Genomic DNA, 22083 nt, shown 5'->3' with positions numbered 1-22083 from the left:
GGCATTCATCTCTGGTCAGGCATATCACTTGAACTCTATCACCACAGAAGGGAGAGTGTGCAAACTCCTTACAGATGGCACCAGATTCAAATTCAGGTCACTGGCATTGTAACAGTGTTGTGTTAACTGTGTCACATATAATTGAATTGGTTTCCAGCACCCTTTCAGATAATGCAATTCCAGAACATCACTATGTTAGAAATGGAAGAGGCCACGCTCGGTATGGCTAGTGTAGTGGTTATCCCATGCTACTGCAGCACCATTTGTCATGTAACAAATGTACTCCCAATGGTAGCAATGAGAAGAAGTTGTGATCAGCGTCTTTGGTGTCCTTTATGAAGCTAGCTGCCTTCCTGAGGCAGGGCCTCACATAGATGTCTAAAACTAGAGGACATAAATTTAAGGTGAGGGAAAAGATTTAAAAGGGGCCTGTGGGGCATTTTCACACAGATATGTAAGGAGTTGCTCACAGAAATGGTAGATGAGAGGACAATTGTTACATTATAATGTCTTTTAGTAAGGTAAGGAAAGGATTAGAGTGATACTGGCCTAACTTAGTCGGCATGGATGAGTTGGGTTGAAGGACCTGTTTCCATGCTGGGGCCACTGACCAGAAACTAATTTACTGAATTAGTATCAATATTTCTGTTAGTTCAGTCTTTGGGTGACAATGTCAAATATTATTTAACAAGACTACATTTTTTTTTTAAGTGACACAAGTACTTTGTAGGAAGGAAAAATGAATATATTTGCACTTAACATGTAAGCATCTGTGTTATCTTTATTTTTTTTAAGTATCTTTGACCTTTTTCAGGCCTATGTTAGAGGTTACTTGGTAAGAAAAAAGTTTCAGAGTTTGCATCAAGACTATGAAAGTATTGTGAAAGAAATTGATGGAGACATGGACATGTTGAAATGGGATGGAAAACTGTTCCCTAGACCCAAATTTAAGAATCAGGTATGTAATGTGTCTTGTATCTGCAACTTGCATTGAAAATTAACCTTTCAGGCAATGGATACTTAGAATGGTGGTCAGAATACTGTAATTTTTTGGAATAGTCAAAAGACACCTTGACATATTGACTAGTGCAGATTTTGAGGAACAACTGTAATCATTTGCAATGTAGGAAACCTCTCTAGAAATGCAAATTGTAGAGCTATGGTTTTCTACAAACTAAAGCTGAATCCTATGCCCAATCTGAAAATAAACACATTCCTGAATAAAGTACCCTTAGTTTACAAGTTAACTTACCTTTAATTATCTTTATGGCAATAAATGGACACAGATCAACGGTTTAACCACAAAATCATGTATATTTAGAATTTATTTGACATGTATTTTCCACAATCAACTTGGAAATAGAATAATGCAAAGTTGAATAAACTTCAAAATTACAACAATGTCTTCAGGGAGTACTAATAATAAATTCCAATGTCCTATTTTCCCTCTCCCAACTGCTTAAGACCACTTTTCGTGCCATCACCCCATATCCCTAATCCAACACCAGTGCTTCTAAAACTCAAAACTAGTGGTTGCACTGTAATGTGTTTCAAAATAAAAGGAGCTTTAAGACTTTGATTTGCAATGCATGCTCTAAATCAGTGGTTTTCAAACCTTTTCTTTCTACTCACATACCACCTAAAATAATCCCTCTGGTAAAGGTGGTCTGTGATTAGTAAGGAATGATTTAAAGAGGTATGTGTGTTACGAGCCCAGAGGACCCCAAAACCCAGCAGCAATAGATATTCACTGATAAATGGTTACTTAAACAAAAGTTGCTTTTAATTATCTTTAAACATGAAAAAAGAATCACACTTTTATTTATCGCTATTAACTAACCTAGCTTCTAATTCTAAGCGCATGTGTATGTAATGTGTGTGTGTAAGTTCAGAAAAGTTATTTGGTTCACAGACCAATCTCACTTCTCATTTCTCCAAGTTCACTGGTTGCAGGCAATTCTTGTACTGTGCACAGAATTTAACATTTATAAAGTTCACATGGCTTTGGTGCTTGAAAGGTAAATGGTTACCACTCAGGAAGGTTCTTGTCGGTTTTCAGAGAGAAATTTGTTGTTCCAGGACATCCACAACTTATTCCTTTTTAATCAGTCATTCCAGTGTCTTGCTGATTAAACTTGCCACCTCATGGTTCTCCAGATGATAACCTCTTTCTTTCAGGTCACCACAGAGTTCCTTTTTGTTTCTCTTATTCCAAGTGAAACCTTAAGACAGCCAGTCCTCTTCTTGCATGAACCACAAGGTCTTTGAGCAAGCTGAAATAAGAACTCACAACCTAATGGGGCTTTCCACAAGCTTCCCAGCTCATCCTGTTCCGGTCCCTGCTGCTGTTGCTGACTGTTACACTGTAGAAGTGATCTCGATCTCCCTCTCTCTCTTTCTCACAGAAAGAAAAAAAGCCTGTTTGACTCTCTCTGCTTGCCAAACCACATGACCCTCTTAGAACAGCTCCAGACGATCTGTGGTTCTGACAAGATCTTTCATCTGTTGACTTTTTGTAAACAACAATCCATTAGTGAAGCTCTCCAAAGTTCTTGCAAAGGCTGTGGGTCTGATATGTCTACCATTAGCAGAGCTCCAGTAATTCAAATAAGATCTGTTTTAAAGTGTTTGTATGTAACCTACTCTAACAAACCTTTCCCAATTTATCTCCAAAAAATATATCTATATACTCTGTAACATGTGAGTTTAAAGAAAAAGTTTGAAAACCACTATTTCAATCATACCTACTTGACTTGTTATGTGCATGGTTTCATAACTCCAAAGGAAACGGGCCAATGTCAATTTTTTCAAGCAAAATATTTCTGTAACAATTGGATCTAGAGGAGTGGTTCTCAACCCTCAACCTTCCCCCCCCCCCCCAACTTAAATACCACTTTAAGTAAGTAATCCCTTTTTAATCACAGACCACTTATGGCTTAGGTGGTACTTAAGTGGAAAGAAAAAGTTTGAAAACCACTATTCTAAATCTATCAATCTGTTTTACCTGCCTTCTTCCCCTGCCATATCAGATCATGCTTAAGGACCTCAAATACATCTTCATTGCTCATATAAATGTGTTAAATAAAGGAAAAAGGAGAAAATTAATGTGTGGAGCCAGAGAAAGTGGCTGAAGTCCATAATGAATACTTCGTATTGATATTCGCCAAGGATAAGGACATGGTTGATGAGATTAGGGAGATGTGTTGATATTCTCAGGCACATTGATATTAAAGAGGAGGTAGTCTGTATATTGGGAAACATTAAGGTGGATAAATCTGCAGAGGCTGAGGATTTATTGGGGGATACTGAGGGAAACAAGGAAGGGGATTGCTAGGCTTTAGCAGATCTTTGTGACCTGCCATACCACAGGCAAGGTCAAGAAGACTGGAGGATAACCAATGTTGCTCCTCTATATAAGGAGGACAACAGAAATGAACCTGGAAATTATAGGATGGTGAGCCTCTCATCAGTATTTGGGAAATTATTAGAGAAGATTCTTTGAGACCAGGATTTGCTTCCATTTGAAAAAATATGGACTTGTTGGGATGGTCAGCATCACTTTGTAGAGCGGAATTACTGAGGGGTACAAATATTAGCACCCTGAAAGAGGTGACAGGGAGACATGATGATGGAGAAAGCATGTGGTATGCCTCCTATACAGACATTGGTGAGACAGCTCCTGGAATAATGAGTGCACATCTGCTTGCCATATGATAGGGAAGGACGTAATTAAGCTAGAGAAGGCACAGAGAAGATTCACGAGAATGTTACTGGGCCCAGAATATATGAGTAGAAAGAGACTTGATCGACTGAGACCTCTTTCCCTGGAGTGAAGGAGGCTGCAGGGTGACCTTGTATATAAAATCAAGAGAGGCCAAGTCAAGATGTTGTGATAGTCTTTTTCCCAGGTAAGGGAGTCTATTGCTAGAGGGCATAAGTTTAAGGTGGGAGCAGAAAGATATAAATGGATCTTGGAGTCAAAATTCTCTCACAGATAGTGATGTGGATATGGAACAAATTGCCAGAGGGACAATGTACAATTACAGCATAAGGTGCGTGGATAGGGATATTTAGAAGGATATGGGCCAAATGCAGGCAAATGTTTTCAGCTTGGAAAAATGCCTTATCATCATGGAAGAGTTGGACTAAAGGGCCTGTTTCTGTGATGTATAACTCAGACTCCGTAAACCAGAGGTTATAGTGATAGAGGAGCAAAAATACACTGCTGGAAGAACTGAACAGGTCAAACACCATCTGTGAATGCCAAAGGCTGTGCCAACCATTTGGGTCGAGACCCTGCATTAGGACGGAGGAATGGTTTAGAAGTGTAAAGGAGGGTTGTGTCAAGTCTGGGAGGTGATAGGTAGAACTGGATGTGTGGGAGAGGGGAAATCATGGGTTGAAGTAGCTGGATGGGAGAGTGGGAGGGGAATGGAAAAGATCATGTGGTGGCACAGTTGGTGTAGCAGTTAGCGCAACACCTTTACAGCGCCAGCGATCGAGACTTGGATTCGCATCCCTTGCGGTCTGTAAGGTGTTTGTACATTTTCTCTGTGTCTTTGTGGGTTTTCCCTGGGGGTTCTGGCTTTCTCCCACTGTTCCAAACGTACCGAGGGTGTAGGTAATTTGGGTGTAAATGGGTGGCATGAACTTGTGGGCCGAAATGGCTCATTACCCTGCCGTATGTCTAAATTTAATTTTTTTTGTTGAAAAAAGGTAACAGAAAATAAGGGAGGGGGTGTGGGTTACTTGAAATTGGAAAATTCAATATTCATACCATTGTGTTGTAGGGTACTCAAGCTTAATATGAGGCACCCTTCCTTTTCATAGAAGAGTGGGGAGAAGTGGTATAGGGGTGTTTTTTTGACTCAAGGTCTGTGATCAATGGTGTTCTATGAGGATCAGTGCTGGGATCTAAGGATTTGTTTGAAATTTGTCTACATACCTACTGATCAGTTCATCTCAGATTTGGACTGGGGTTTCTGCCTGGAACGCTAGCCATTCTCTTTCTCCCACTGATGATGCTTGACCTGCTGACTTCCTCAAGGATTGTGTTTCAGGGAGTGTGAGGTAGGAGAAGGGTCGCAAGTGGCCTATTCTTGTACTGTATATGCTATTGTATAGGACGACTCTGTGGAGGCCAACCCCGGAATTTCCACCTAAAATATTGGTTTTGAGTGATACTATTTGAATAAGATGACACCTCCCCCCATGAAGAAATCAGGCGCCTGATTACATTTTGCTTATATTTTGATGAAAGCCTCAAGCCCAAAGCATTGGTTATGTATCTTTGCTCTATAAAATACCTGGACATTGTTTGACTTGCTGAATTTCTCTAGCATTTTTTTTATTATCCATTTGGATAATGCAGAAATCTGATATGATAAACATTGCAGGAAAAAGTACTGATCCACAATGACTTGGATAAGGGAATCAATTTAAAATTCATGTAAGCTTCAATGGCAGTATAATTTTAAGCCTTCTAAAATCCTTTAGTTCATGTGTTGTGGATGTTGCTGATGTCAATATTTATAATCCATCCCTAATTGCCCCTGAACTGAGCAGGCAGTTAATATTCAACCACGCCGGTGAGCTCGAAGTCACTGCATACAGAAGGCATTTTTTCTGTCCTAAAGGACAATAGTGAACTGGATAGTTTTTTTACACCAGTCTCACAGTTCAATTCTTAAATAACTCTAGAATTATTTACGTGAATTCAAATTCCTCATTTGCCACAGGGGGAATTCAATCTCATGTCTCTGAATCATTAATCTAAAATTCAGACTGTCAATGCATCAGCAACTGTGAAAAGTCTCAGTATACTTTGAGTGATGAATTGGTATTGAGCCTTATTCCTAAAATGTTCCAAGATATTTTGCAGTCAATTAGTTATTTAATGGTCTAGATACTATTCGTTTGCAGGCAAATCTGGCAACTAGTTTGTGCCCAGCAATTATAAATGACTCTTGAACTTCTGCTACTATTAGTGATTGAAAGCTGAACACTGTCCAGAATAATAAATAAATTTGCTGCTTATTGGGTCATTCATGATCAGCTAGAACAGTCAGACAGGACACGTTTGAAAGACTGCATCTCAACTAGGTAGTAGTGCTATTTTAAAGTAAAACCTCTACGCCTGGAACCAGCACACCAAAGGCATCATGAAGAAAGCCTCTACTTCCTCCGGAGTTTGCGAAGGAGCTATTGGAACCGGTACAGACTTGAAGGGCCGACATGGCCTGTTTCCGTGTTGTAAACGGTTATATGGTAAGCTCCAGAATTTACTCAATATCGGTTACTGACTGAGAGAAGAATACCATCCCTCCAACATGGTGCTATTTTCATTTCATGTTAGATGTTATTTTCCCCACTCGTTCACAAGTAAAAATTTTGGAAAGTGTGCTGTGAGGAGAGTACAAAGAGGTTGAGTCTTCGGGTAGTACAGCAAAGAGCCCTTTGACCCATTCTGTCCATACCAAACTTAAGGTTCATCTGCTCCCATTCAATTGCAAGATATTTTGTGAGCTGCTCCTCACACACTCTACAACTTCTTAACTATCCCATTGTTCCACTCGAACTCTTTTAGGATTTTTAACACTGTTTGTTAAAATTTTATTTCACATGAGTAAAATCATGTTGTGTTTGCTCTGTACCAACTGATCTTTCTCTGTACCACTGTACTTTGTACTGTAATTTTACTGCTATAATAAATATTGGTTATATATCTTTGCTCTATAAAATACCTGTACATTGTCTGATCTGCTGAATTTCTCCAGACTTACAAACCACACTTTCTCATGCACCTCTGTACACGTGACAAAAAACTTGAACTGAACATTAGGTCCCTTTTCTTCTATGCCTTGTCATGTCTCTTAACCACGTGATTGTGCCTGATTTCACTACCTCCTCTGGAAACCACTTTAAATCTACTCCCTCTCACCTTAAAATGTTCTCCTCTTGCTTTTGATGTCGTAGAAATATGAAAAAGATCTGTCTACCCCTATCCCTCTTATTTTATCCTGCATTTGGAAATGCAGACAACTGACAAACATCAAGGACATGAATAAAAAATAAATTTTAAGATAAATAAAGTTTTAAATAAAGTTGAAAATTGTAAAAGTAAAGGTACTCCAAAGCAACACACAACCCCTTGGTGCAGATGGGCCTGGTTGTGCCCTGCCTGCAACAGCTCTTTGAATAAAGTTTTAATAAAGTTGTGTTTGAATAAAATGACAGCACCCAGGAAGAAGAGCCGGTGGGGCGACTCTCCCAAAATAAGAACCTCTTACTAGGTAGAGATAGGGAGAGTCCTTATTTTTATTGGTATATTATTAAGTTTATTGGTAAAGCTTTGGGGAAAGTTGGGGGTGATTAATTATGACAGCGGGATGGTTAGCGCAATGCTGTTACAGCACCAGCGACTGGGATTCGAATTTACCGGAAGGTGCACTGAGACCCTGACCGAGGTACTGGTGTAGAGGTGAGTCAGGTTGTCAGAGTGAAGGTAGGAGGTTAATTATGAACTCCACATGATTAGCGTTGTGGCTAGTGCAATGCTGTTACAGCGCTAGCGACTGGGGTTCAAATTTAAATTATGTAAGTTACGGGAATTAGCTGATTAGAGTGACCTTTACATAATTAAAGTTTTTTTTTTCAAATTACATTTTGCACTGTTTTATCTTTTAAATTGTGTATTCTTAATGAAGATGTATAGTTAGGCATTGGAAGAGTGAGACACAGTCAACCGGAAAATTTACATATCTGACACCCATGATCCCCTACGTGCCGGATAAAGGAGATTTTACTGTATCTTGAATTTTTCTCTGGTTCCAGGGAAAATAATTCCAGACTCTCCATCCTCTCCCCATAACTAAAGTCTTGCAATCCGGGCAACCTCCTTGTGAATCTTGTCTGCACTTACTCCAATGCAGTGCCTAGAACTGCATACAATGCCTTAATTGTGGTCTAGCCCCTGTTTTATAAAATTATTACAGAATATCCCAACTTAGTAAAAGGACATGAGGTTTAATGAATGAGCAACAAGATGGCAGTTGAAATATGATGTGGGCAAATGTTAGATTATTCCTTTGGTAAGAAGCAATGTAAAGTAGTCAAGTCTAATTAAATGAAACTAAATATTTTATGTTGGAGTCTGTGGAGATTCAGCTGTCTCTGCATAAATCTCAGGAGGCCTGTGAAGAGTTATAGCAGGCATTTAAGAAGGCAAACTACATTTCGGATTTCATTGCAAATGACTTGGAGTGAGGAAGTTCTGCTGGTAAACAATAAATCCGCAGTTTCTGGGCTCTAGTGCAGTACACCAAAGTGCTGGAGAAAATCAGCAAGTTACGCAGCATCCATAGAAAGCAAAAGGCAGTTAACATTTTGGATCTGAGCCCTTCAGAAGGGAGTTTTGCTACAGTGCTGCAGGACTTTAGTAACATTGCAGTTGGAGTTCTGTTGGGGTAGTCAAGGATTACCCCAGATCAGATACTATTTATTATCATGTAATAAAACTGAAATGCAATATTACATGAAATTGTCTTTCATCTGCCATAAGACAGATAAAGATTCACAATTAGTATTGCCTAGCACCCCTTATAGTAAGAGAAAGAGAACCAAAAGAGAGGCCCCCAGAGTCAGTGTCCGTGGATTCTCCTCCAGCGCTCCCGCAGCCTCTGCACAAGTCTCCAGTTCAGGCTATCCATAAACCAGAGACTAGATCCAAATCTCTGACACGAGGAGGAAACCTTCAATGCTTTTCAAGAGCCCTTCTTGCCCTCAGAACCCTCTTGAATCCCGGCTCCAATACCTGGTTCCCATGAGCCAGTCTCCAGCAGCCCATGCGAGTCCCCCAACCGCAAGTCGCTGGTAGTCTGTGTAGGTTCCTCAGCCTCTGAGCCCCTCGCAGGTTCACCGCAATGGTCACTGTCCTGCAGGATCATTTTCTCTGCTTCTCTTTCTCAACGGAGCTGGGAGTATTCTCTCCATTACTGCACTGGTCTGCTGCTCCCCCAGAGTCTTCAACCCCTCATGGTTGCTGCCAAACAGGCGCCGCCACCTTGGGCCCAGACCCTGAAATTGCAGGATTTTAAAATAAACAACCTCAGCCTCCTTTAACAGCCCTTTTAAAGCCTGGACAGAGCCGTCGCCAACAGGACTGGGCGGTAGTACCACACGGGGGACCACTGTGTCTTCGCTCCCCACTCTCCCCAGTGAAATGACAGAGCAAACTCAGGAGGGTAAAAGGCCGCTCCTGTTTCCATTTCTTGCCTTATGAACCCAAGTGAATAATGTAAAGGAAAGAATAAATCATTAAGTAGATTAGTCCATGTCGTTGGTATGCCCCAACCTCAATCAATTAACTTGTGCTGATAAAAGATTAAATGATTTCTCCCAATATCCTGCTTTCATTTATTCCTTAACCATTGTCACTCCTATCAAGTTATTTATTTAGGTGCCTGCCTATTTTACTTATACCTGGCAAAGGGCCCATGCCCAAATCATTGATTACCCTTTTCTTCCCATGGATGCTGTGTGACCTGCTGAGTTTCTTCAGCATGGTTGTGTATTGCATTATTTATCTCTGTTGTTTGTCAGATCTACTGTGGATAAATTTGCCATACTGCTCCTTACTGTATAGCCACTATTTCCTTTGCGACATGCAGAGGTTATGAAGCCTGCAACATGAATGCATTTTTTTTTCAAAGGCTTTCTGACTTAACTAACTAGGAAATATCTTTCAAATATTATGACTGTTGCCTTCTGGAGTGTATGAAGGCAACTTTTGTTTCTTTTAAACAACATCAATACCAGACCTATTCTCCTGAGAACAATTTTCTTTAAAATTTGTAGAAGCACTTTTGCCTAAATCTAATATAACTTTGCACCTGATTGGATAATTCATTTTGCCATGTGACTTTGCTTCAGCGATGTGTATCTATTTGGTTTCTTTCTGCAGTAACCTTATTTTAAGGGTATCTATGATTCATTTGTAAAGATGTCCAACTGATCTCAGTCAAGCCATCTGTCATCGTGTTAAGTGAGCCCTCTGGAAATCTCTTCCCTCTTGTGAATTCTGTTTGCTGATTACACATTGGGATGTCTCTGACTTGTCTAGATGTAGTTTCCATGCTTCATGTTTCCTTTCCAATTTTTCCTATCCCCTCTAAACATTTTAATCTTTTTAACATGTTTAGCTTGTAACTTTATCTGGATCGTAAGACTTCGTCATTGCTGGTACATGGCACCTTTGTCATTTTCCTGCTTAGTTTCTCACTTTACTTCAAACATTTAAAGTGATAGTACAAGCTACTTTACCCTACAGATCCTGCCCGTTTTGTTCCCTTGCCTCTAATCTACCATCTTTGTTTTCCTTCCACCAAATGTTTCAGCTCTATTCCCCCATCTGTTTGCCACTCCTCTGCCCTACCACATTATCTACTGTAAGAATATAGTTTGCTTTTCCCTTTGATAAACTTCGCACTAGTATGTTTATTCAGCCAATTGTCAAAATGTTAGTAACATATTAGATGTTTAAACATGGTTGTCTACAAGCCTCATTTCTATTAAAGCTGTGTATTATTGAGTATCTTTTCTGTTTTATTGGAGCCTGAGGCTAGGCAATATCCTTCCCAAGATACCGTGGCTAATCACTGCAGTGCAGTTCTGGATGTACCAGACAGAATGGGGGATGGGCAGTGTAAGGTTCCCGAGATGCTGAAACAAATGCATTAACTGGAAACCCATCTATACAACTCTGACGTGGAGATTGATCTGGTCTTGTAAGAGTGTAATCTGTAAAGCACGGAATCCTGGATAAAATAAATATTAGTGAAGTTGCTGATTAGATGCAAACTTGGCAGTAAGGTCGACTGCAACAGAATAGAAAGAAGCTGGTGGAATAAATTGATGTGTTCCTGGTGGACTTTAATGTGGAGAAATGTTAGGTGATCCATTTTGGTAGAAAGAATGAGGAGAGGCAACATGCAATAAAGCATACTATTCAAAAAGGCCTTTGAGTACAGGGGCACAAATCATAGAAGGTGGCAGGGCAGGTTGAGAAAGCCGTTAATAAGGCATGACAATTCTGGGCTTTATCAATGGAAGCATATGATTCTGTATAAAACACTGGTCCTATCGCAACCAGTCTATTGTTTTCAGTTCTGGTCATCAATTATAGCAGCCATGTGTCAATATTAGTTAGAGAATAGACATAGATCATGAGAATGATCCTGAGGATGAAGAGCTACCGTTACAAGAATAGATTGGAGGACCTGGGATTGCTTTCTTTGGAAAGGAGAAGGCAGAAGGGGTATTTTTATTGCAGTTAATGCAATGAGGAGTCTGGACAGGGTAGATAATGGGTGGAGGGGTCAAGATTGCAAGTATGAAATTAAGGGGGGAAAAGAATTAAAGGTGATGTGACAAATAATTTTTACACAATTGTGATTGGAATATTATGGCCTTAAAGAAGGAAACGGATGAACATAAAGTGTGGGAAAAAAATGGCAAATTTGTAGAGCAAAGGGTGGAGCTAGAGAGTTGCTTTGGCAGAGAGCTAACAAAGACATGATGGCCAAATAAGGACCAGTGCAGGTGAAATCAGAAAAGGAGGAGGCTGTCTGGCCTATTGAGTCTGCTCTGCCATTCAAAACATGGCCTATCTGACCTCTGGATTCAGCTCTATTTACCCATTGCCATTACTTCCCTTATTTTAAAAAAATCTAAGTCTTTTAAATATATTTACTGAGGCAGCCTCTGCTGCTTTCCTGGATGGAGAATTCCACAGATTTTTTTTCTCTCTGGGCAAAACACTCCCTCCTAAAATCTACTTCCATGAATCTTGCCCTGGTTCTGATCTCACCTGCCAAATGTAAACAAACTCCTTGCTGCTATCTTATCTATTCCTTTCATAAGCTTGGATGTCTCTATTAGATTCCCTCTCTTTCTTCCAAAAGAGAATAATTCCAGTCTACTCCATCCCCTCCTCATAAACTAACCCCTCATTTCTAGAATCAACCTGGTGAATCTCCTCCACCACCTCCAAAACCTTTCTCAAGTGGAGACCGGAATTCCACACTGCAGCCTCACCAGCACCCTATATAGTTGCAGCAGAATTGAATCCTTTTAGCAGAATTTAATCTTTTTACCATAGGGATTAGTAAAGGATTACTTAGAGAGATATGTGAGAGGAAAGAAAATGTTTGAAAACCACTGTTTTAATTGTACCTAATTAACTCGTTATTTGCAAGGTTTTATAACTCCAAAGGAAATGGGCCAAATGATCATTTTTTTCAAGCAAAATATTTCATTAACAATTGGGTCTAAAGTAGTAGTACTCAATCTTTTCTCCCCCCACTCACATACCCTTACTAATCCCTTACTAAATGCAGTGCACCTATGGCATAGTGATTACTTAAGATGGTTTGTGAGTGGAAAGAAAAAGTTTGAAAACCACTGCAATAGAGGAATAATTAGAATGAATGTTAGCAATATTGACACACCGCATGCAGTAACTACTGCACCCATAGTTATACATGCAATAAGTGTGGTGGATTCAGAGTTTATCGTTCTTACATAATCTAAAAATCTTTAAGAACTACACCTTCCAAGATTTTTCTACTGAGTGATATCTGAGACTGAATTCGCTCTCATTTTTGACAGACTGCGGGAATGGAAGGTGTGAACAACATGTATAAAAGCAAAGCATCTGAAGCACTTTGCCCTGAAGCTGAGAAAAGTGCTGATTATTTACTGTTTGAAAATGATGAACCAGAAAAAGAGTCTTGTGGAAATGGGGTGCCCTCCAGCAAGCAAAGTACTCCCAAACAGCTGGATTTTCCTAACACACTGAATACCAATGGCAGTTTACACAGACAGGAATCCCAGATTGAAGGTGTGACTCCAGTTGTAGAATCAGAGGAAGTATCCTATTCAAGGGGTGATGAGAGGAAGGACCCTGACAATTCTATGACTGTAATGTCCATGTGCAGTAATACTGTGCTGGAGAATACATCCAGTGCCAGCATTACAAGTAAGATGAAAGATACATTTCATGGTGTGTTCAGGCTGAAGCTATAAATTCAGAACTACTCCCTCCTCCTATCACTTCTAGCTTTTCTCTCTTCTGCCATCCCACCCATATCCACCTGCGACCTCTTGCCTATACTCCCCCCTGCCCCTTCTTTTCTCCTTCCCTACCTTTTTATTCAAGTCTGCTTTATGCTCATACCTTGATCAAATGTTATGTATCTTTGCTTCCTATGAACACTGCGGGGCCTGCTGAGTTTCTCCAGCACTTTTATGTATAAAACTACAACCACAGCCCCTGCAGACCTTTTTATTTTTAATGTATAGGGTGAAAAAGAAATTTGAAATGTTAATTGCTTGCACTAATGTTATTTGGTTTGGAAATGAAAATTTGTCATTTTGAATATGGATGGGCAGGTGATAGAGAAGGGAAATGCTCTGGAAAAAGATGAAGGGCAATTGGCAGGAAAAGTAAATAATGTTGTTCTTAAAGATGAGGGAAAACAGGGATTAAAAAATGGGAAATCCCTGAAATTCATATATTTTAATGCCAGGAGTATTGTAAAAAAGGTGGATGAGCTGAAGGTGTGGATTGATACTTGGAAGTATGATGTGGTAGCGATTAGTGAGACATGGTTGCAGGAGGGATGTGATTGGCAACTGAATATCCCTGGGTTTCGTTGTTTTAGGTGTGATAGAGTCGGAGGGGCAAGAGGAGGTGGGGTTGCATTGCTTGTCAGGGAAAATATTACAGCGGTGCCTAGGAAGGATAGATTAGAGGGCACATCCACGGAGGCTATTTGGGTGGAACTGAGGAGTAGGAAAGGAGAGGTTACACTTGTAGGGGTGTATTATAGACCACCCGGAGGGGACCGAGACCTAGAGGAGCAAATCTGTAGGGAGATAGTAGATATTTGTGATAAGCACAGGGTTGTAATTATGGGAGATTTTAATTTTCCACATATAGATTGGGAAACACATTCTGTGAAAGGAATGGATGGGTTAGAGTTTGTGAAATGTGTGCAAGATAGTTTTTTACAACAATATGTAGAGGTGCCGACCAGAGAAGGAGCAGTGTTAGATCTACTGTTGGCAAATGGGATGGGTCAAGTGACGGAGGTTAGTGTTGGCGAGCACTTCGGGTCCAGTGATCATAATGCCATCAGCTTCAATGTCATTATGGAAAGAGAGAAATCAGGGCCAAGGATTGAGGTTTTTGATTGGGGAAAAGCTAGATTTGAGGAGATGCAAAAGGACTTGCAGGGTGTGCATTGGGACAATTTGTTTTATGGGCAGGATGTAGTAGAGAGATGGAAGTCTTTTAAAGATCAGATTTTGAGAGTGCAAAAGCTTTATGTTCCTGTTAGGTTAAAAGGAGGGGCAAAAGGTTTGAGAGAGCCGTGGTTTTCAAGGAATATTGGAAACTTGGTTCGAAGAAAAAGGGAGGCGTACATTAGATATAAGAAGCATGGAGTTAAGGAGATGTTTGAAAGATACATTGAATGTAAGAGGAATCTTAAGAGAGGAATTAGGAAAGCTAAAAGAAGGTACGAGAAAACTATGGCAAGCAGGGTGAAAACTAATCCAAAAGAGTTCTACAAATATGTTAATGGTAAGAGGAAAGCTAGAGACAAAATTGGTCCCTTAGAAAATCAGAGTGGAAAACTGTGTGTGGAACCTAGAGAAATGGGGGAGATATTGAACAGTTTCTTTTCTTCGGTATTCACTAAGGAGAAGGATATTGGGAGATGTGGGATAAAAAAAGCAAATTGGGTAAATATGGGGAATATAGAGATTACAAAAGGTGTAGTTTTAAGGCTTTTGAAGAATATAAAGGTGGATAAGTCTCCGGGACCAGACGGGATCTTCCCCAGGACATTGAGAGAAATGAAGGAGGAAATAGCAGAGGCTCTGGCGGTAATTTTTCAAATGTCATTAGATATGGGGATAGTGCCGGAGGATTGGCGCATTGCGCATGTGGTTCCGTTATTTAAAAAGGGTTCAAGGAGGAAGCCTGGCATCTATCGGCCTGTAAGTTTGACGTCTGTGGTAGGTAAATTAATGGAGAAAATTCTTAGAGATAGTACTTATAAACATCTGGATAGACAGGGTCTGATCAGGAGCACTCAACATGGATTTGTGGGAGGAAGGTCATGTTTGACCAATCTGATTGAATTTTTTGAAGAGGTGACTAGGAATGTGGATGAGGGTAGCGCAGTGGATGTTGTCTATATGGACTTCAGTAAGGCCTTCGATAAGGTACCACATGGAAGGTTAGTTAGGAAGGTGCAGTCTTTAGGTATAAATTTTGAGATAGTCAAATGGATTGAACATTGGCTGAAAGGGAGAGGCCAGAGAGTGGTAGTGGATAATTGTCTGTCAGGTTAGAGGCCGGTGACCAGTGGTGTGCCTCAAGGATCTGTATTGGGCCCATTGTTGTTCGTTATATACATTAATGATCTAGATGATGGGGTGGTGAATTGGATTAGTAAATATGCAGACGATACTAAGATAGGTGGAATAGTGGATAATGAAGAAGGTTTTCAAGGATTGCAGAGTGATTTGGGCTGCTTAGAAAAGTGGGCTGAAAAATGGCAGATGGAATTTAATGCTGATAAGTGTGAGGTGCTTCATTTTGGTAAGAAGAATCAGAATAGGACATATGTGGTAAATGGGAGAGCATTGAGGAATACAGAAGAGCAGAAAGATTTAGGAGTAAAGGTACATCGTTCCCTGAAGGTAGAAACTCACGTGAATAGGGTGGTGAAGAAGGCTTTTAGTATGCTGGCCTTTATCAATCATTGCATGGAATATAGGAGTTGGGAGGTGATGTTGAGATTGTATAAGACGTTGGTGCGGCCTAATTTGGAGTTCTGTGTGCAGTTCTGGTCGCCTAATTATAGGAAGGATATAAACAGAGTGGAGAGAGTGCAGAGAAGGTTTACCAGAATGTTGCCTGGGTTTAAGCATCTGGAGTATGGGGAGAGATTGGACAGATTGGGTCTTTATTCTTTGGAGCGTAGAAGGTTGAGAGGGGATTTGATAGAAGTATTTAAGATTATGAAAGGGATAGACAGAATGGATGTGGATAGACTATTTCCGTTAAGAGGAGGAAAGTTTAATACAAGAGGACATGAGTTAAGAATTGAGGGGCAGAGGTTTAGAGGTAACATGAGGGGGAACTTCTTTACTCAGAGAGTGGTAGCTGTGTGGAATGATCTTCCGGGAGAAATAGTGGCGGCGGAGTCAATTGTATTATTTAAGAAAAGGTTGGACAGGTATATGGATGAGAAGAAGATGGAGGGTTATGGGCATTGTGCAGGGAGGTGGGACTAGAAAGGGGTGTTTGGTTCGGTGTGGACTAGAAGGGCCTAATGGCCTGTTTCCGTGCTGTAATTGTTATGTTATGAAGAGAATTACCCGTAAATATTCGAGTATAATGTGAAAAAAATTCCCCCCTTCCCCTCAAAAATAGGGGAGTCGCATTATACACGAGGGTAAAATTTTAAAAAAAATTTCTCCGGGCGGGCGAGTGGTAGTCGGCAGCGCGACTCGGGCAGGCGGGCGAGCGATAGTCAGCAGGGCAACTCAGGCAGCTGGCCGGGCGAGCGGAGAGATTCGAGCGCGACTCAGGAGGCCAGGCAGGTGGGCGGAGAGACGCAAGTATGACTCAGGAGGCCGGGTGGGTGAGCGGAGAGATACCAGCGCCACTCAGTCGGGCGGGCGAGCGGAGAGACTCCAGCGTGACTCGGGCGGGTGAGTAGAGAGACGCCAGCGCAACTCAGTAGGCCAGGCGGGCGAGTGGAGAGACGCTAGCGTGACTCAGGTGGGTGAGTGGAAGGGGGTTATATACATGGGGGTAAAATTTTTCCTCTCTAAAATGGTGGGGTCACATTATACATGAATATTTACGGTAGGTGTTTTGCTGAGGTGGCAGGAAGAGAAAGTCCAATGGACAAACGGATCAATGTTCATGTCTTATCCATCTGTATATTTGAATGTAGTTCTATTTGGATCAGGTTAACTATCCCAAGGATTGATTCAGCTTTAAAACAATTTTAACTTTTGAAGATTGCACTATATTTCCTTTCAAACATGAGAATATGTTTTAAAATGGGAGCAAATCTTTCTTCCTAACTTGACTTTTGAACTCTCATTGAAAATGTGATGCAAGAAGCAGGTGAAAATGAATCATTCTACGGAATGTTGATGTTTGAATCTGCAGAAGCTTTGTGTAAATTGCAAAGGAAAGAGATGCCCACAACACAGGAAGAGCTACAGAACTACAGAAATAGCCTTGCAATGGAACTCCTCTGGCTAAAACAAGCCATCTCTAGCCGTAAAAATGTAAGTAATAAATTCATATGAGATTGAGAGTATACACAGTCAATAAGATCGGTGTTTAATCATCTGAAAGAGCTTTGGACTAAATATGTGTGACAGCTGCTCTTATTTCCACCGCCGATTCTGGCTTTGCCTCAGTTCATCTGCTGTCAAAATCTTCATACCTGTAGACTTCACACATATCTGGCTGCCCTCTTTCATTCTATAAATTGCTTCCTGTGTCCTGAATGTCCCCAAATTCTGTTCACTCATCATCCTTGCTTTTGCATTTCCCTACATTGAAAATTACTTATTTTTATATCTTTCCGTGGCCTCATGCTTTCCAATCTCCCAGCTTCTTCAGCCTTGTACCTGCCCAAGATCTCCAGACATCCGGTGCTGAGGAATTGACTATCCCTGTAGCATGGTCCATAGAATATTACAGCACATAAAAAGACACTTCAGCTCTTCTAGTCAGTGCAGAATCATTTTTTTTTGCCTAGTCCATAGCCCTCCATACCTCTCACATCCATGTACCTGTCAAAATTCCTCTTAAATGTTGAGCCCACATTCACCACTTCTGGTGGAAGCTCGAACAATACTCCCACCACTCTGTGTGTGAAGAAGTTCCCCCTAAACTTTTCCCCTTTCACTCTTAACCCATGTCCTCTGGTTTGTATCTCACATACCCTCATTGGAAAAAAGCCTGTCTACATTTACTCTGTCTATCCCCCTCAGAATTTTAAATACCTCTATCAAATCTTCCTTCATTCTTCTATGCTCCAGAGAATAAAGTCCTAACCTGTTTAACCTTTCTCTGTAACTCAGTTCCTGAAGTCTGGGCAACATCCTAGAAGTCTTCTCTGTACTCTTTCTATCTTATTGATAGCTTTCCTGCAATTAGGTGAGCAAAACTGCACACAATACAACAAATTTGGCCTCAGCAATGTCTTATACAACTTTAACATAACATCCCAACTCCTGCACTCAATATTTTGATTTATGAAGGCCAATATGTCAAAAGCTCTCTTTACACCCTATCCACCTGTGACGCCACTTTCAGGGAATTATGTATTTCCTTTCCCAGGTACATCTATTCTATTGCACTCTTCAGTGCCCTACCATTTACCATTTGCCCTTTCTTGGTTATCCTTCCAAAATGCAACACCTCATACTTATTTGTATTAAATTCCATCTGCCATTTTTCATCCCATTTTTCCTGCTGGTCCAGATCCCTCTGCAAGATTTGAAAACCTTTTTCGCTCTCCACAATAAATCCAATCTTAGTGTCATCTGCAAACTTGCTGATCCAATTTACCACATTTTCATCCAGATCATGACATAGACAACAAACAGCAATAGTCCCAGCACCGATCCCTGAGGCCCACCACTAGTCACAGGCCTCCAGTCTGAGAAGCAATCATCCACTACTACTCTTTAGCTTCTCCCATCCACTACTTCACCATAAATACCTAGCGTCTGATCTTTCCTGATTATCTCCAAAGTGGGACCTTGTCAAAGGCCTTACTAGATTTCACGTAAACAACATTCACAGCCTTTCCTTCTGTCAACATTCCTGGTGACCTCCTCGAAAAATTCTGTACGATTGGTTAAATACCACCTACCACGAGGAAAGCCATGTTGACTATCCCTAATCAGTCCATGGCTATTCCAAATAATTGTATATCGATCTCTTAGATCACTTTCCAATAATTTACCTACTACTGAAGTCAGGCTCACTGGCCTATAATTTCCAGGTTTACTTTTGCAGCCATTTTTCAACAATGCAACAATGTGAGCTACTCTCCAATCCTCTGGGACCATACCTGTGGCTAAGGACAATTTGAATATTTCTGCCAGAACCCATGCAATTTCTACACTAGCCACCCTCAAGGTCCAAGGAAATATCTTAACAGGCCCTGGGGATTTAACAACTCTTATTTGCTTTAAGACAGCTAGCACTTCCTCTTCTTTAATCTGTTCCATTACCACACTGCTTGTTTTCCTTACTTCCCATGGCTCTTCCCTTTTCTTGAGTGAATACTGATGGAAAAAAAAACATTTAAGACCTCTCCCATTTCTTTAGGCTCCATACAAAGCCAACTTCTCTGATCTTTAAGGGGACCAATTTTGTCCTTTACTATCCTTTTGCTCTTAATATTCCTGTAGAAACCCTTAGGATTTTCCTTCACATTGACTGCATGGATGGCATGGTCTTTGCCTGTCAGTGAACTTCTTCTTTGAACCTTTCCCATCTACCTCTCCTTCCTCTTTATCACAACATTGGACCAAATACAAAACAAAAATGACTTTGGAGGAGAAGTGAGAATAATTGTGCTTGATATTAAAACAGTGTTTCTGGCATCAAAGAGCCCTGGTAAAACTGAAGTCAATGGGCATCAAGGGCAAACATGTCCAATGATTTTCATCACACCTTGTGTAAAGGACAATAATTGTTGAGGATCAATCCTCCCAGCCTCAAGGCATCGCTGCAGGAGTTCCTCAGTAGTGTCATTGACCAAACCATCTTTAATTGATCCATCAGTCACCATCCCTCTATTGTGATAGAAATGGGAATATTTGGTGATATCAGGACAATATTCAAGTCTACTTGCAACTCCACTACAAATGAAGCAGTCCAGACCTGCATGCAGGTACCCGGGGTATCAGGTAACACGAGTCCCACAATATTGGCCTCTTTTTAGGAAAGAGAATTTGGTACTTTTTATGGAACAGTGGGATGGCTGTTAGACTTGTAGCTCCAGTGACCTGGGGTCAGTCCATATCTTTAAGTGCTGCTTATGTGGACTTTGTATGTTTTTCCTGTTACAATGTGGATTTTCTTCATTTTCCCCACATCCTGAAAAACGTGAAGGTTAACAGATTAATTAAGCAGCCACTGTAAATTGCCCTGAGAGTCTGGATAAGCAATAGAATCAGGGTGGTCTTGTTGGGAGAATAAGCTACGGTGAAAAAAAATTAGTGAGGAAGTAGCATTGCTCTGTGAGCCAGCATTGGCTTGATGAACCAGATAGTCGCATGTCGAAGCAAAATGTAAAACAAAATACACAAGCCATTCAATGACATAGGCAGCTCCAAGTCCTGGGCAGTCATTGCTGACAAGAGGCTCAACTCAAGTTGTTGTTTAAATGAATTTTTTTAGAATAACTCACTAATGATCTTATTTTACTCACCAGTATCTGACGCTGAAGCAACAGTTGGGACCTCCAGAACGGTGATATGGTTTTAGAATTGATGGCAACGCTAGAAGTGTTAGAAAGGAGATGAGGAAAACTGCTTTGTGTTGTTAATAACAAACTAATGCAAGATTCAAGATTCCTTTATTGTCATGTAATAAAATAGGTGTTAAATTACACAAAATTGACTTTAGTCTGCTGTGAGGTAGACAAAGATTCGCCATCAATAGAAATTGCACATCGCCCCTTACAGTCAAAGAAAGAGAAGCAAAGAATTCTGCCCAGAGTCTACGAGTGTCTGTGGATTCGTATCCAGCGCTCCTGCAACCTCTCGCACCCTGGTTCCAATACTTGATGCTCCTTCATCCAGTCTCCAGCTGTCTGGTGATGTCAGCAGTGATACTATGGAACTGATTTACCTGGATGAACAATAACATAGGAAAGATTTAAAGAATGTTGCTGATAAATTAATGCCTCCTTGAAGCTGCTGTCATATGTTATGGAGTTTTTATGTTACAGGTAGTTTGTTTCAAGATCATGGATTTTTATTAATCCTGTCAAACTCCCAGTCAGAGTTCTACACTATGAGACATAAAATTTGTAAAAAAAAAAGACAAGTGAGTTTGTAATTGCTGAGGAGAGTGAATATGGAAAATAAGCTGGGCATTTCCCCAAGGAAATAAAAGATAATTAAGTGTCTGTCGTGCTTACTTCTCCACATTTTATAAAAAAACCTAAACATAAGAATGAAATGACCTGTTCTTGAACAAACTGTTAAAAAAGGACCACTAATTAAAATATATATATATTGTGTAGTTTGGCTCTTTTTAAAATACTGTTTAATGGTCCCTTTTGGTATTTAGAATATACCCTGAACAGTTGTTGCGCCTATAATTTATTTTTTAATTTTAATTTAGCAATAAAGCATGGTAACAGGCTCTTCTGGCCCAGGAGCCCATGTTGCCCAAATACACACATGACCAATGAACTTTCTAACTAGAGGATGATAATAAATCTTGGTATTTGTTGTCACAGGCGGTTGAGGAGCCCAGGTCATTGGGTGTATTTAAGGCTGAGATTGATAAGTTCTTGATTTAGCCAGGGCAAGGTTACAGGGAGAAGGCTGGGCAATGGGGCTGAGTAGGAAAATGGATCAGCTCATGATTGAATGGCGGGGCAGACTCGATGGGCTGAATTGCCTATTTTTGCTCTTATGTCTTCGGGCCTAACCCTTGTAATGACTTTGGAATGTGGTAGAAAACTGGAGCACCCAGAGGAAACGCATGCAGTCACGGGGAGAACATACAAACTTTGTTCAGACAGCGCCAAATTCAAACCTGGGTTGCCGGTGCTGTAATAGCATTGAGCTAACCACTACACTAACTTTGGTGTTCAATAAGAAAAATTTATAAAAGTATATGTCTCTTTATGCCCATTACCTGTACATATTGTGAGAAATAAGCTCCATATCCATTCAACCATCAAATGCAATTTCTTTTTACAAATAATAAAGAATATCACCATTCCTAAA

The 22083-nt window shown here is 40.5% G+C and overlaps 1 protein-coding gene across 2 annotated transcripts in view; it reads left to right on the top strand.

Moving 5' to 3' along the window:
* The window catches only part of iqcc (IQ motif containing C), a 23661-nt gene extending 1578 nt beyond the window's left edge, over window positions 1–22083 (top strand). Inside the window, exons 2-5 of one of the 2 annotated variants that reach the window (XM_069895083.1) lie at window positions 815–958; window positions 12667–13036; window positions 17258–17379; window positions 20553–22083. In XM_069895083.1, the coding sequence (XP_069751184.1) occupies window positions 815–958; window positions 12667–13036; window positions 17258–17379; window positions 20553–20594 (678 nt within the window). In that variant the 3' untranslated portion in view covers window positions 20595–22083. The remainder of the gene's footprint in view (window positions 1–814; window positions 959–12666; window positions 13037–17257; window positions 17380–20552) is intronic. The other variant, XM_069895084.1, reaches the window with a different exon arrangement.

The sequence above is a fragment of the Narcine bancroftii genome, chromosome 8, assembly GCF_036971445.1.
Source record: "Narcine bancroftii isolate sNarBan1 chromosome 8, sNarBan1.hap1, whole genome shotgun sequence".
Taxonomy (NCBI): Eukaryota; Metazoa; Chordata; class Chondrichthyes; order Torpediniformes; family Narcinidae; genus Narcine; species Narcine bancroftii.
The sequence above is the reverse complement of the archived record's forward strand: the minus strand, read 5'-3'. Positions and strand labels throughout refer to the sequence as shown.